This window comes from Copidosoma floridanum, unplaced genomic scaffold, assembly GCF_036245765.1.
Source record: "Copidosoma floridanum isolate Cflo_tuat_1 unplaced genomic scaffold, Cflo_Japanese_pri ptg000013l, whole genome shotgun sequence".
Taxonomy (NCBI): Eukaryota; Metazoa; Arthropoda; class Insecta; order Hymenoptera; family Encyrtidae; genus Copidosoma; species Copidosoma floridanum.
The window spans coordinates 14480697-14495735 of NW_028321890.1; the positions used below are offsets into that span (position 1 = coordinate 14480697).

At 36.1% G+C, this 15039-nt stretch overlaps 1 protein-coding gene across 2 annotated transcripts in view; it reads left to right on the forward strand.

Moving 5' to 3' along the window:
- sas (stranded at second) overlaps window positions 1-15039 on the forward strand; it is a 59582-nt gene that overhangs the window by 33078 nt on the left and 11465 nt on the right. For both annotated transcript variants that reach the window (XM_014350952.2, XM_014350953.2), the window contains exons 2-7: window positions 9013-9507; window positions 10143-10442; window positions 11722-11914; window positions 11996-12210; window positions 13359-13711; window positions 13791-14061. In XM_014350952.2, the coding sequence (XP_014206438.2) occupies window positions 9013-9507; window positions 10143-10442; window positions 11722-11914; window positions 11996-12210; window positions 13359-13711; window positions 13791-14061 (1827 nt within the window). The remainder of the gene's footprint in view (window positions 1-9012; window positions 9508-10142; window positions 10443-11721; window positions 11915-11995; window positions 12211-13358; window positions 13712-13790; window positions 14062-15039) is intronic.

Consider the following 15039-nt stretch of genomic DNA (forward strand, 5'->3'; position numbering starts at 1 on the left):
GTGAAATTCGTTTATATTCTCCTTACCAGCTCTTTATTCCTCCGAAGACAAGCAGCGGACGTTCGGTGCTACTTTGCATATATACGTATCATCAACTCTTGTCTTGTAATGTATCTTCCTGTTATCAAAAAAAAAAAAAAAATGATTGCAATGAAAAGAAAAATAGTACAACCACACAAAACACATCCACGTCTCGAATACCGTTCCATCAAAATGAGCGTTAATAATGTTTCACGCGCAAATTTCGCACAAATGTGCCGCAAGCGTACTATACCAACACGAGGAGGAAGTGCGTCTTGGCGCGCATAAACGTATTATACGCATTATAAGAATATCAAGGGTACAAAATGAGCCCGTGAAAGCAGTCACTTTCTTGGTAATATAAATAACATCAGATTGGAGGAAACACGAAAGGAGTACTCGTAGAGTGCACGTCCGACCTTGACACATTAAAGGCGATGAGGTTGCTGGGTGCACGAAAATTCCCCGTGTGGATCTTACCACTGAATTGCTTGTGCAAGTTAAAATTAATTTGTAATTTATGATATGAGCTGAGAATTTTTTTTAGTCTTCTTTAGTTACTAGACAGATGTGCACTTTGCGCATTCATTAATATTTTCTAATAATATGTGTCATTGATCAGTGGTTTTTTTATTCTATTGACTGATCATTTATATTTTACGTTTTACTTTTTTGTCCAAACTAAGGATAGCTCGATGAAATTTGGATTTGAAATACATTTTGCAAAAATAAAGAAAGATTGAAGTAATGAGTCATATACCACTTATTTTTACATCTCATTAATGTCGTTTGAATCATAACCACAAGGTATCTAAGCTTGAAACAATTTCATAACGAATGAAAGGCTCCATTCGAACGTATTCTCATTTTTAAAATATCGCCATGGGCTCTTAAATCGCCTTTTTTTACTCCCTCTAAGGACTTGCACACAGCGAATACTTATGTGTTATTTGAAAAAAAATTTATCGTTTCTGGTTCTGATCACTTGAAACAACAGATTACTTTATTTTATGTCATACCTTTTTTTTTTATTTTTCAAAAGTTATTTTAAAACATGTATTCAAAGATAAATCAGAAAAAAGCATTGCATTGTTGTATGATTAAAAAGGGGCTAGAATATCACGATAATATTTTCCAAATCAAAAATAATACTTTAAGTGGTAGGTGGATTTCATATACGTAATCATTGATTCCTTTTTGTTGGAAAATTTATAACTAAATGTATTAAATCTCAAAACTACGATCCATTGCTCAAACAGTATCCAATTTTTGTAAGATTTTTTATACTTGAATATAATTTTTTTTAATATTTCGTAGTTTATGTACACGCCATATTAGCTGTAATAACCACGCACTTTGTTGTTTTTAAGTGACACGTACCATAAAAATGATACTACAATACAATGGCCTAAAGTTAAAATCTTGAAAGCTTCCTTTCGGTTTATTCTGTAGATGTAAAATATTGCAACAATTTTTTTCACTGCATTAAATTTATAATATATAGTGTATGTACACAGATTTCACGTCGATGTAATAAAATGCTGATTGCAAAAACAGTACTTCGTTAACTTAATAGTGATCCTACATCTTAATATTAAGGGCTTCGTAAATGTCATTATCATATCCCTGTTTTTCTAACTTTAATGTGAATGCATTTATACTAACATGAATTTTCTAAAAAAGTCGATGGTATTGGATCCAAAAGTCTCCAGCTTTTCGAAACCCTTGATAACTTAAAAAAATTATGTAAAAATTTCCCTTCACACACCCAAACGTACATCTACGTAGTCATACCACCAAGCGCAATAAACACCACTTGTACTCGTACTTGTATATTTTTTGTGAAATGACTCAAATTGAGTCCAAGTTTCGTGTCACGAGTGATGGCCTGGAATTGTCTCTGGTGGTTTTGAAACCAGAGATGGACAAACATCTATAATTACAATGACACAGTTTGCAAACGTGTTGATGTAACGAAAAACTTTGCAATTTTTAACAAGTTACTAATTACAGGAACTGAAATGAAGATGCATTTTCTTCCAAGTTAATTCCCACAAAAAACAACAATGTTGACGTTACAAAGAAACAGCCCGCCTATATAACCCTTTACTGTTCATTTCATTCAAGGAAAAAAAAAAAGTAGCTCGTGACAATATCAGCAATCTCCCGATTCGATGCGCAAAACGTAATCTTTTCCCCGGTCGTTCTACGCGATAAGGACCACTGCAACCTATTATTCAAATGATCTCTGGACAAGTACGCACGACGCGATCACTTTGTTCTCCAAACTGGGTCAAGAGGACCAGCGAGAAACCCCGTTTCTGTGTCCCGTATACGTTATCACCACCATCGTCGTCGCAAGGTTCTTTTCAAATGCAAATCCCGGTGCCTAGCCCCATTGTCAAACGCTCCCCTATTAGCATACAAAATTTTTAAGTCCAAATTTGAAGTCAAAATGCAAAGCACCACCACGCAGTACGTAAGGAGTAAAAAAAAAGGTGATTCATCAAACCACGTGCGCTTTCAGGAACAAGTGGAGGAATGAAAACGTGCGAGGAGAGAGAAAAGAATGGACAATAACTCGAGGTGCTTACGCCCCGTTACGACTCCACGGAGCTGAACTGGGATCACCGACGCGAACTTTCACGTCACCATAATAACAAGCCCACGACCATCTAAAAATTCGATGCGCCCAGTGTCTCTTTTATCCGGTTTGCGTAGGAAGCTGTGCTACGCGCACGAAATTTAATCGACTCGTTGATTCAGCGTGTGGATTTTATGAGAAATGGGTGTAAAGGCAAACCAATCGACATCGTAGAGAACTCTATATTGAGTATATACCATGTGCTCTTGGAGTGGAAAAAATGGAAGACACGTGTTTTTACACTTTTTTATTTCGTTAATTGTGTTAAGGTATCTCCCTTGTCTACTGCTCTAGTCAAGTAGGAGAGTTTGACTTGTGTATATATATATATATATATATATACACGTATAGCAATGTCGGTCTATCTCATAGCCATGAAACTGATTTCCACGTCTTTATTGGCAAATATCTTTTAAAAAATGACCATCTCCATCAGCGTTTTCCAAAACAGAATTTTAAAAAATGGAATTTTTTCTACAAGTACATCATAAAATGTCTCAGGTTTTTGATTTTGAGTCAGGAAATGCTTGTAGGGCTGATTTTTTTAATGCTCTTCCATGTGAGCTCGTATTAAATGGTTCAACTTTGAGGTGAAATTTCTCGAAATTTTGTCTAAATTTGGAGTGTAAACAGAGTTACCATTGGATTCAGCAAAATCTACAAAATCGAACATATTTTGTTTCTCAGGTTTTCGCAAGGGAGCTACCTTAAGAAGCGATATGAAACATGTGCAAAGAGTAGTGATACTTTTTGGCCCTCCAATCAGTGTTACTTTTTAAGTATGTCAGTGCAGTGTGTCAACTGTTGTATTTTTTTCCCCAATTCTCTCACAGGAAAGCATTTTTTCTACCTCCAGCGTTTTTCGTCACTTTTGGACATTTTTGTTGCTACCTCGATAGGAAAAAAATAGCACTCGCAGTTCGCATGAAATTAAGAAATAAATTGTTAGCATTAGAAGAAGAAGAATTAAAGGAATATTGTACTTTATTCTATTGAAGCATAATATGTTAGTACTGTATTGATCAGTTGTTTTGACTACACGAATAGTAAAAAAGGTAATTCCTACCCAATATAACAATAAGAAACTGAACAGTGTCGTACGATTAATATATGAAGTCCTTTAACAATAAAATTCTACCACTTTATACAGTGCTATATAGCAGAAATTTAACTTGATCTTAAAGGATCAATACAATTTTATTTGCTAAGCATCTGTTTGAAATGTACCTAATGAAAACAATGTCGAACATTGTAATATATTCTTGGTTTGATGGTTTTTTTTTCAGAAAAGATGATGGAAAAAACAGTACGCGTTGAGACATCGTGAATTTTGGGGTCATCATTATACTCCTCTTTTGTATACAAATTTTGCACTTATTTTTTTTCTACTGATACAATTGGCATTTTACGGTTTGTACATCGTAAAATGTACTTATTGAATTAAGCACTTGAATATAATTAATGAATATTTATTTCAACTTTTCATGATGTAATTGCTTGTTTTTCTACAAAATATGAGTAAAATGTTTATACAATAGGTAATACCTAAATCTTTAGAGTCTCGAGATATCAAGTATACGAATAGTATGTAAAAAACTGGACTTATAATTCTTAAAGATGGGTAAATCATTAATGTTGAGTCAAAAGCATTACAATCGCTTCCAAATCAAAAAAAGTTTATTTCCATCATCAAAACTATTAGTTACATTATCAAGCGTATTAATTACTTCATAACCGCTGAATTATACAATTAATCAATTGGTTAATAAAAAATATTTCTATGCACACAAAATGATGATGAAGGTTCAGTAGAAACGGAAATGCTCCATATTTGCTGATGTATGTGCATGTACTTTGAAATGAGACTCGAAACAATACCCATCAGCAGTTAGCGTATACGAATGAACCCCTAAATTTTTATCAGAACTAACGGGCACACGAAAAAAATCCCATCAAAAAACAGCTGGTAATATTACGCAAAACCATTGTACTTTCATAAATTACCCAACCAATTTTAATAAACCAACAGCACCTTTGCCAGCTTATCGCAAATCTAAGGGTCCACTTGACAATATTTTTGTGCACGATTTTCGACGAAACCCAAAAAAAACCAACTTGGGTTTGACGATAACCAGCAAAAAAACGGGCACTACATTTGCAAACGCGGAAGCGCCAAAATACACGTACTTTCTATCAATTATATCATCCGAGAGCCGGGCCTCGAACCCCATACGGGTATACGAGATAGAGACTAGCTACAGATTGCGCAACTCCCTGGCTCCTCATAAATCCGATCGAACCCGCTGCTCCACGACTTAGACTCGCGAACGAGATCACGTGGGTATAGGATGTATATAATATTATAATATGCACGAAGGCTCTCCTCCATGGACGCTTGATAGGTGCATTTATGCTCCTATACAAGTCTATAAAAGCCAAACGGGGTATATGTATGTACAGGTTTTGCAAGCCTCCTTGCGGGGTATTGGTACAAGTAGTGTGCCTCCCGAGTATTATTACCTTCCATGTGTATACATGCACTTGGGTCCGTTTATCTAAAAGCGATCTCCACCGCGCCACTGTACCATCATACCACCGCGAGTGGCGAAGATTTCCATTTTGCGCCGTGAGTGTGTGTGGGTATCGTAGGTATGGATCTCGCGCCTGATATAATATACCTGTACCACCACTGTTGTATGTATGTATATAGAGGTTTTGGCATGCCTCTCTTTTTCCCGGGTGATTTTCGGCATTGCGGCCCGTGAAATCAAACCAGTTGCTTCATGGGAAACTGCAACGGTGATTGGGAGATATTGTATCCTCGAACAAGTTGTTCGCGTGATTATCATTCAACTTTACTTGGGATTCCTTGAATCGTCTTAAAGTAGTGATAGTTGAAACTTTGTTCCATTTTTTTTTTGTATCAGGTAAAGTTGTTGTAGGAGATTGCTTTGAAAGAGTAAAAATGTTTTTCAAAACCATTTGTCGCTCGTTTTCTCGCGTTTTGGAAAAACCCTGTAGAGTCATTGAATTGAAGGGCTGAATGATATAATAATTTAAAAGATCTGGTTCTAATGTGAAATGAATAAGAAGACAGAAGAAATTTTTTAACGTTTTTTTTTAAAGAAAAATTTAATCATCATGAAACAATTGAAATAACGACTCTATTACGAACGTTGTCAAACCAAACGGAGAAAGAAAAGGTTTTTTCAATTCTTATTGTGTAATGCGTACATTTGTTGGGGTAATAATCTCAAACAGATGATGCCCATTTTGGAAACCCATTTGTTTTATATTTCAAATCAGAGACACTAATCTTAGCCAATTAATTTTTAAGTGATATAATTCGATGAATTTCAAAACTGAGTTTAGAAGCTGGAAAATGTTGATCTTAAAGACAAAGCAGATCAAAATACTGTGAGAATTTGAATTAATAGTGGTTTTGTATACCCTTAGGAAAATTTTGATAAAAACTATTTTATAAGTGATGATTCCTTTATCTTCTCGAATTTAAGGATCTCTTCTTCTAATGATCCATCCCACGTCGGAGATTTAAACAAAATTACATACCATATGGATATTATTCAATTTTTTTTACAGATGATCACAGAATATTCCACCAAGAATCTGCTAGGGCACACTGTACTGTTGCTTTTTACGACGTAATTGTGGCGATGCATTCCAAACCAGCTTCTCTCAAAATTGTGTAGATCATCCAGTCTTGCTCGTAAAATTTCTACCTGCTCGTTCCATCATTTTTCTCTTCCCTCCCACATCTTCTCCCCTGTATAAATTGTACTTCCGCGTACTTTTCAAAAATTTGTGGCTTAGTGCCCTTTGAGATTTTCTGTACAGTATAGTACAAAAAGTATGCTACAGAGGTTGATAGTTTTCCGGAATTTTGTCGTTTATAGCGCTTCTTTCAGTGTTAAAAAGGCCCTTGGTTCTTGATTCTCATCTAGTAAATTTCGATACCACCTCCCTACATAGCAAATATAAAATAATATATACCTGTTTGGTAATGCAAAATAATATAAACAACCCACTGGAATCGCAACGAAAATCGGCCGCTCGAGCATTGTTCTCACGCTCACATGCGAACCGAATACACTTCCATTCATAAGGTGTCTTATAAATATGTGTACCTATTAAAGGCTATATACGCTGGGATTCATTATATACACCTGAAATAATACGCCGGCCGGCTTTCTCGAAAAAAAAAAGGAAAAGAAAATTCCCAAACGGGAGAACAATGGGAGAAAAGTGAGATATTAATCTGGGCTCCATTCGCAGTTTCGTTAAATATGAATGCACGTGCCTTTACTTACACGTTTTTTTTTTTTTTTTTTTTTTTTCCAAGCGTCAATAATTAATTGCTCTGCCTCGCTCTCTCACGGATATGTGGAGAACAGAGACGCGGAAGCGCGGATCCCTCGGACTCCAATTTGCCCTGCCTCTTGTATACCTATACTCTCTTTTTCTATCCGTATATAGGTTTGTTCACGTGTAGGCGCGAGACATGTGTGTCAAGGATGTGGCACAGTTTGGTGTTTTTTATCATCTTGGATTTCTCTGCATCACTAGTTTCAGTTTATATGTGTACACTCGGGTTCCATTTTAGCTATTGCGTACGTGTGTTTACGTGTACAGTGGATGAAGCACGCATTCGATCGGAGCGCACCTGTCATTTCCCCTATAGCGTGATGGTGGGCTAGATAGTCGTATCGGGGCCAAAGATCTTCAGCAATGACTTTTCCCCCCAAGTCGGGTACTCTGTGGTTTTACATGGATGAGTTTACTGACATTATTTTGTAAGTTTGTGATTGACAGTGTCTTCGTGTACGTATAATTTCGTTTTTGAAATGATATAGGTTCGCGTCGAAACGGGGCTGTTATCTTCCATATATTTTCTGTTCCTATTTTTTGACTCGGACCAACAAATTAAAAAATAGATCATCCAAGTAGATTCTGATATTGACTCGATAATGATTTTATATGTTCTTTTGTGTTTGCATTTTTTGAATATCTACATTTCCTCAAACTATGCAACCAATATATAACATATAGTTTATACGTATTTTTTTCCATTTGCAATAAACATCTTGGATTATAAAAAAAAAGTATCAATAAAAAAGACAAAAGTTTTTGTTAAAATTATGTTGGAATCATTATTTATTAAAACAATTACAATAATTAAGTGGGGGTAGAAATAGAGGATTATAGTGAGTATAAACAGAAAAATATCGATAGTGTTGATGGTAATGTATCTACATTTGAAATACTAAGTATTAGTAAATTTTTTGCCAAAATTTAGTGGGTATCTTATTTAACATAGTTTTTATGATATTTAAATTCTATGTTGATATTTTCCTTATTTTTAAATTATGAAAACTATAGATACTATCAATAACAATTCTTACTTTTCGAATAACGCTCTTAATAATAATAATCTTAATGTGATAACATTTTCTTTTATTGAAAAAAAAAAATCCGCGGCTTCCTGGAAAAAGGGAATAAGTCTACTTTAAACGATTTTGAGAAAATCTCATTTTAATATTTGATCACAACTGTAAGATCAGGGCAAGCGAGTTAAAAATGCTGTAATTCCGTAGTAGGTTGACAATCAAAGTAAAGTGCAAGGAATGTTTTAGTACAACAAATTGCGAAGAAAATGTTTTCGTACTAGCAGAAAGCAGAGAAATGCTTGAATTTTGATGGACTTATGCTCTTTTTCTGGGAACGAAACTTATGCCCTTATTCTGGGAACTGCTCGTTCTTTTCGTTCAAATTCTAAATTTACCATCAAAATAAAACGTAGGTGAATTCTTTTTATCAAAAATATTTCTTACATTGTCGTTAAAGGCCAATAAACGCCCGAGTTGCTTCCTTTCTCTTGTTTTCTTCTTTTCTCCATCCCCCCTCCTACTCTTTTATTTTTCTTGCTTTTTCTTTCGTTTGTTTACTAAATTTACCATTGGAATCGACTGTAGGTGACTAAATGTGTCAAAAATTTGTTAAAAATAAATCATTGTACCTTGACGGTTCCCTTAAACCGAAGGAAACCCTAATCCTGGTAGACTTCTCCCTTTTTTTCGGGGAAAAATTTTTTCAGAAATGGACTTATGCCCCTTAACACGCCTTGATATCTCACGATACGTGTCGAATCAGCTATTGCGACTTTGGTTACATGAAAGAGGGATATTTAGGGACACCTAATCCACCGCTAATTCGATTTTTTCAAAAAATGGACTTAACCCCTTTTTCTGAAAAGCCATAGATATTTTCATGACGATTTCTAAGAGATTTCCAAACTGCGTAATGTTCTAATTGACTTATTCTATTTTCAGCCGCGCTGAGCGAAAACATCTCAAGCACGACGGACTTGGACAACGAAACCACGGCCAAGAACAGCAACTATAAGGGCATCGCGGCATCAATAAGTCCAACCGAGTACGTCCAAAAGAAATTCCTAGAGACAAAGTACGCAAAGTCTCCAGACAGCTTGAAGCACAAGTCCGAGTTCTCCAAGCACAAAGATGCCAAGGGCATTGTCAACATCGGCGCTAAAGTCGTGGAAGAGAAGCCGACCACCGAGGCGTTTTCGACAATCGACAGTGTACCGACGACCCTTATCCAATCCACTAGCACCGAACCACCAGGAAAATCAGGGGACGTTGCACCTGAAACGACAAAGGTGGAGTCGACGACGAGGACGATGGAGATGGCACCGAGGGCTCGAGCGTTGAACGTCACGGCAAACGAACCGAACAACGTGCTAAACTCCGGCAATTTCACCGATCTCAGTGACGTCAGTATGGACGATGAGGACAAGGAGATCGAAGGTACGTGCATTATACTATACGGTGGACGGCTATTGCGACAAAGAGCGAGCTTCGCGTACCCGGAATACCGTACGAGCTGCGAGAAAGTTTCTTTTTTATTTATTTTTATTGAGAAGTAGACCTTGAGGGCAAAGTGATTGTGACGTATTTCAATGTTAGATACCTTCCGTTGTAGGAGTTCTAATAAACGCAAACAAATGTGCAGAGTGGGTGATTTTTGCCTTAGCTGCATATGTAATAACTTAATGTACGAGTGATTCGTACACACTTTTGTTTTTCACAATCGATATTAAGCTTTCACAGACTGAGGGTTAAAAAGACTGAATTAGGCAATTGATTCACGTATGTAATAATTGTGATGTCAAGTATGGTAACTTTCATTAGTTATCGGTCAGGGCTATTATTTTCGACCTTACTGGTGGATGTGACAGTGTAAATTAAAATTTTGTCAAATTTCTTTCAATAAAAAGCATCATATTTCTGTATTTAGATGGAAAAGATTTATTTTATTTTAAACGATTCATCGCAAAAATGCTTTTACTACTCACTACAGTATAAATTTGAGTGTCTTCGATTAATGCAAAAAACAATTATTTGCGAAGTACGTGAAAACTTCTTGCGTGTGTCATCCACAGATGCCGAATACAACGTGGCTCACAACTCAACCCTGCTGACCAACGCAACGATGCCCGATCCATTGCCCAAGTCCAGTATGGTTTGCATTGATGGCAACAAAACTTATGCCGTGGGCGAAAAAATCAAGCGCGGCTGCGAAGAGCAGTGCTCGTGCGAAGAAGATGGAAAAATCACGAACTGCACGCCCATGTGCCAGACTCCGCTAGTCAGAGCCGGCCGGAAACACGGCGACCCCTTCTGTCACGCTCGCGATTTGCCGGAAAACCCGTGCTGTGCCATCTTGGTTTGCACCGATTCAGGTGAGTGTTTCGTGCTTATTTATTTTAATTTTATCATCTCGCCTGGGCGTCATGAAAGAAGAAAAATCACCGTAAAATCAAAAAGTGTTTAAGTACTCGTTTAAGGTGGCTTAGGTGATTTTTACTGGAGTGATGAAAACCACTGAAATTTTGAAATTATGTAATTAAAGTGTGCTTGATTAATTTGCTATAAAAAAATACTAGGGTCGACTACTTTATTTTTCAGTAAATCGCTACTAAAAATTCACATATTTCACGCATTCTCATGAGATTTATCACCAAAACGACTATACCTCTGAAATTAAATGACAAACTTTTACAAATAAAAACTGTATTTGTACCTTTTTTTATGAGTAATCTTTTAGAACTGTGAAAGTTATATGTAAACCACTTAGATTTTAAGGAAATTAAGAGAAAAGAGATTTTTCCGCCTTCTAACCTCAAAATAGCACCTTCGACGCTTGATTTTGGGTTCTCAAGGGGAAAAATAGTATACGAAACTCGTTCGGAAAGGCTTCTTTACGAACCTCTCGGTTCGTAAATCGAAGCCTTTGCAAACTCGTACGTAATATACTATATACTATATCGTCTTCTGCGCATGCGCAGTTTAAAATAATGATTTATTCTTTTTATTGATATTTTTTATAACATTTTAAGCCAATAAAACTCTTAAATTTGAATATATAATTGAGATATTTAATAATCATGACAATGAAGAAAGAATATTTTTCATAATCCATAAAACCTTCAAGGACCTCTCACTTGGTACGGCACCAAATGCCCAAGCCACATTAAAGCATGTAATTGAAATTTCTGTTTCTATAAAATGCATTATAGTAACGTTGATAAATGTTTTATGAGCAACCAAATAAACTATTTCACTTATTATATTCAACTAAACGATTTTATTCTTCAACGATTGATATGAGAAGGCTGTAGAGAGTAAAACATTTCTGCCACAGATTTTACACACTTGTAAACGTATTTTAATCTGTGACAGTCAAGTTTTTTCATTCCACAGCTTTTCTACAATGGGTTTTCCCGATTAAAAAGTGTCCAGTTTGGTGAAACTGTTTACCCACTTGGTGCACCATAAATTTCGTTGTTCTTAAAATTCTTATCCACACCATCACGATGTCTTTTATAAAAAACAAAAATTTCAGCTACACACTTTTAACGTGTACTTTAACACACTTGGATTTACAGTGAATGTATATAACGTGGCCAGCCACGTGAGGTAGTGTAGACATTGAAAATTCATTTGTTCGTTGCTTTCTAGCACCAGAACCCGAGGAAACTTGCGTTTTGGGAAACAACACGGTATCTCGGGGCCAGAAGATCGAGGACGGATGCACGAAGACATGCATCTGCGAGGCAGGGGGTCACTTGAAATGCCAGCCAAGATGCCCGCCTAACGACACGGCGTCTAGCATAAATCAACACGACCGCTGCGTCGTTTTACCAGATCCACGGTAATTTTTTTTTTTTTTTTACTTTACATTTTTTTCCAAAAATAAACATAAGGGCTTCAATACAAGACATATCGATTTCAGAGATTCCTGCTGCACGATAACGCTGTGCGACGTCACCCTGGGGGATCACGAAATAAAGCTTGAGAGCCCGACAGACCTGTCCGTTAACTTGACAGATGTGAAAGTTTTGAACTCGACCGCCATTAAATTAAAACTATCCTCCAAATCGCCCGATGAGATCACGATAGAGATTTCGGAGAACAATCACAGGTGGACGCAAGTGAAACCCACCAAAGGTAACGACATTGACTTGGGATCTAGATCTCAATTTCATCGTCTGAACTAATAATGGTCAAGTGTTTTTTTAGTTCAGATGACTTAGTTAATAGCTCATACGTATTGTTTTGTAGACTAGCTGACATTTAGAGAATTTGTTTTACGCTAAGGGAAAAAACATTTTAGTTGTTGATTTTTGTTTCTGACACAAGAATCGAGGAAAAGTACCACAAAATATATTTATAAGATCCATGTACCAACACTATGGATCTACATTGTTCTTTGTTGTTTTTCTGAACTCTGAAGATAAAAATCAGAGTGAAGAATCATAGAATGTAACATTAGTATAATATTGACACCCATATGACACCCTAACTGTTTTTAAAACGTTAATAAAAAGTTGTATATATACAACCTCATAAAATAAATTGATAACAACGTTCCAAAATCGTTGAATAAACATTGAAAATGTCCAATGTATTATAACCTTATTACCACTTAGACATTTTTTCAACGTTTTTAAAACGTTGTGTGCTATTAGGGCACCCATCACTCAGATGCGTAGTATTCCACGTGGTGATAAAAAATGTTTTCGGTGCTGTATTGCATTACCAAGTATTGTCAATTTTATAAAAACAAAACCTTGAGAACTTTTCTTTAATAATCACGTAATGCAATAAGTTAATTTCTTGCTTTCAAATTTTTTAGTTACTTGTTAAACTTCACAGCTACCCAAAAACTATTGTAGAAATATATAAGATACTATGTATTACGTAAATTAAATTGGAGGAAACAAATGAAACTTGTCCATACCACGTGATGTTTAAAAAAAAAAACATAATGTGAATTTATCTTGTGATAAAATGTAATAACATGTCACCAGCTAGTTAAATGTGTATTTCACGTTGTTTTGTTTTATTTTTTTTATCTAACTATTCCTTATCTGAAATAGATATTCTCAAATATATTTTATATCCCCTGGTTAGTCTTTACTAACACGTATATCTTTATGTTAACCCCGTAGCAGCTGATGGAATGCAAATAAACCTTGTTTGTACTAAATACTCAGATTTAATTAACGTTTCAAAACAAGTCTCAAAAACAACCATGTAGAACCTTCCTCGTAAGATATGTACACTTATGAATCCTGCATTGTCATCTCTTCCAGAGGGTATCATATCAAATCTGCAACCAGCGCACAGCTACTACGTGCGCGTGATCGACGGTACCCGAGCCGGGCCAGCCATACACGTGTCCCTATTAGCCGAAGTAACCAAAACAAGTGTAACCGAGAAGAGCGAAAAAGGCACCTGCAGTCATCGTGGCAAAATCTACAAGATCGGCGCTGAGTGGTACGATGAATGCATAGCTTTTTGCGTGTGCAACGAGACCGCACAGACCGAATGCGTGACGATCGAATGCCCCACCGATTTTGGCCTCGACGTTCTCGACCCTCACTGTCTAGACTGGGAGACCGTGCCTCCCAACCACGTGCCCAAGGCACCAAATTGCTGTCCGCAGGTATATGATTCAATTTGATCAAAGATTTGCAAAATAAAAAGTACTCGTTTTTTGACAACTTGTCCATTGAAATCGTTAGGAGGTTCGATGCAGGAACAACGGTTCTTGCACTTACGAAGGTAAGACCTACGATAACTGGTCTCGACTTCCAACAAACGTCACTGGCTGCGAGAAAGAGTGCTACTGTGAATTCGGCAACGTCACGTGTCACTCGAGATGTCCGAAGGTTTCACCGCATCCACCAAGTAATCTGAACTGCAAGCCCAGCGAGGCTGTGCTCACTCAGTTACCTGGTGAGGACTGCTGCCTTCAATGGGCTTGTCCTCAGGTTGCGTCCAATAATGTGCCAGGTAATTGTTTTTTTCTTTTTTTTCATCACGATTAACCGCATCTTGCATCATATTTTAAAAAGGGAGACTTGAGTGCTATCACCGTAGAAACATGGAAATTGTTTTGATAATCGCAAAACAGGTCGAAAACAATAGATGTTTGTATTTGCATTCGATAAATTAATCGGTGGTGGAGATGAATACAAGATCTACGTTATACGAAATCGATGCATTGATTGATCCCTGCTAGAAAATGTAAATAAGTAGATTATATTAATTTCCGAGGTAGCTGATCATCAATAGTAGAAAGATGTATGCATACGAACACCCAACAATCGATATTCAAAAATAAATCCAAACTCTGCTTGTTATTCCCATCTTTACTAACAAAATAAAAATTCGTACTGTTACCCTTGGTGTGATATCGATTTTCTAATCTGCCCAAATATCCGATTTGACTCAATAGTTTTAATTGAGACGTATTAGAGAGTGCTGGTTTTGGATGTACATATCTATATCGTTTGGAATGTTGCTTTTTATTACCTAACTATGTGGAATGCGGACCTGACTGAATTGTTCCTAGTTTTCGAAAAAGTCTAGAATACGTATCAATTATTTCCTGTGACGTATATTTGACTGGACGTTTCTTTGACTGTTACGCAATTATCCAATGTAAATATATATTAAAGTAAAAAATTTGTAAATATTCATGAATAGTGCATGCTTAATCAATGATTTAATTTATAAAGCTTGTTATTGTTTTTATTAAAGAACATCGGCTTTTAAAATAACTCCATTGCATGATATGGCAAAATTTACGTTATGCGGCATTGTAAATTGCAGTATCTTGAAGAAAACTGTCAACATTTTTGGGCCATTATAATGTATCTTAAACCAATTTAAATACGAATTATATTTATTTAATATTTTTTTATGATCTGCTTGATAGGCTTGACATGAATTTTTTCCTAGCAAATATACTAGTATGTTCTTTAAACT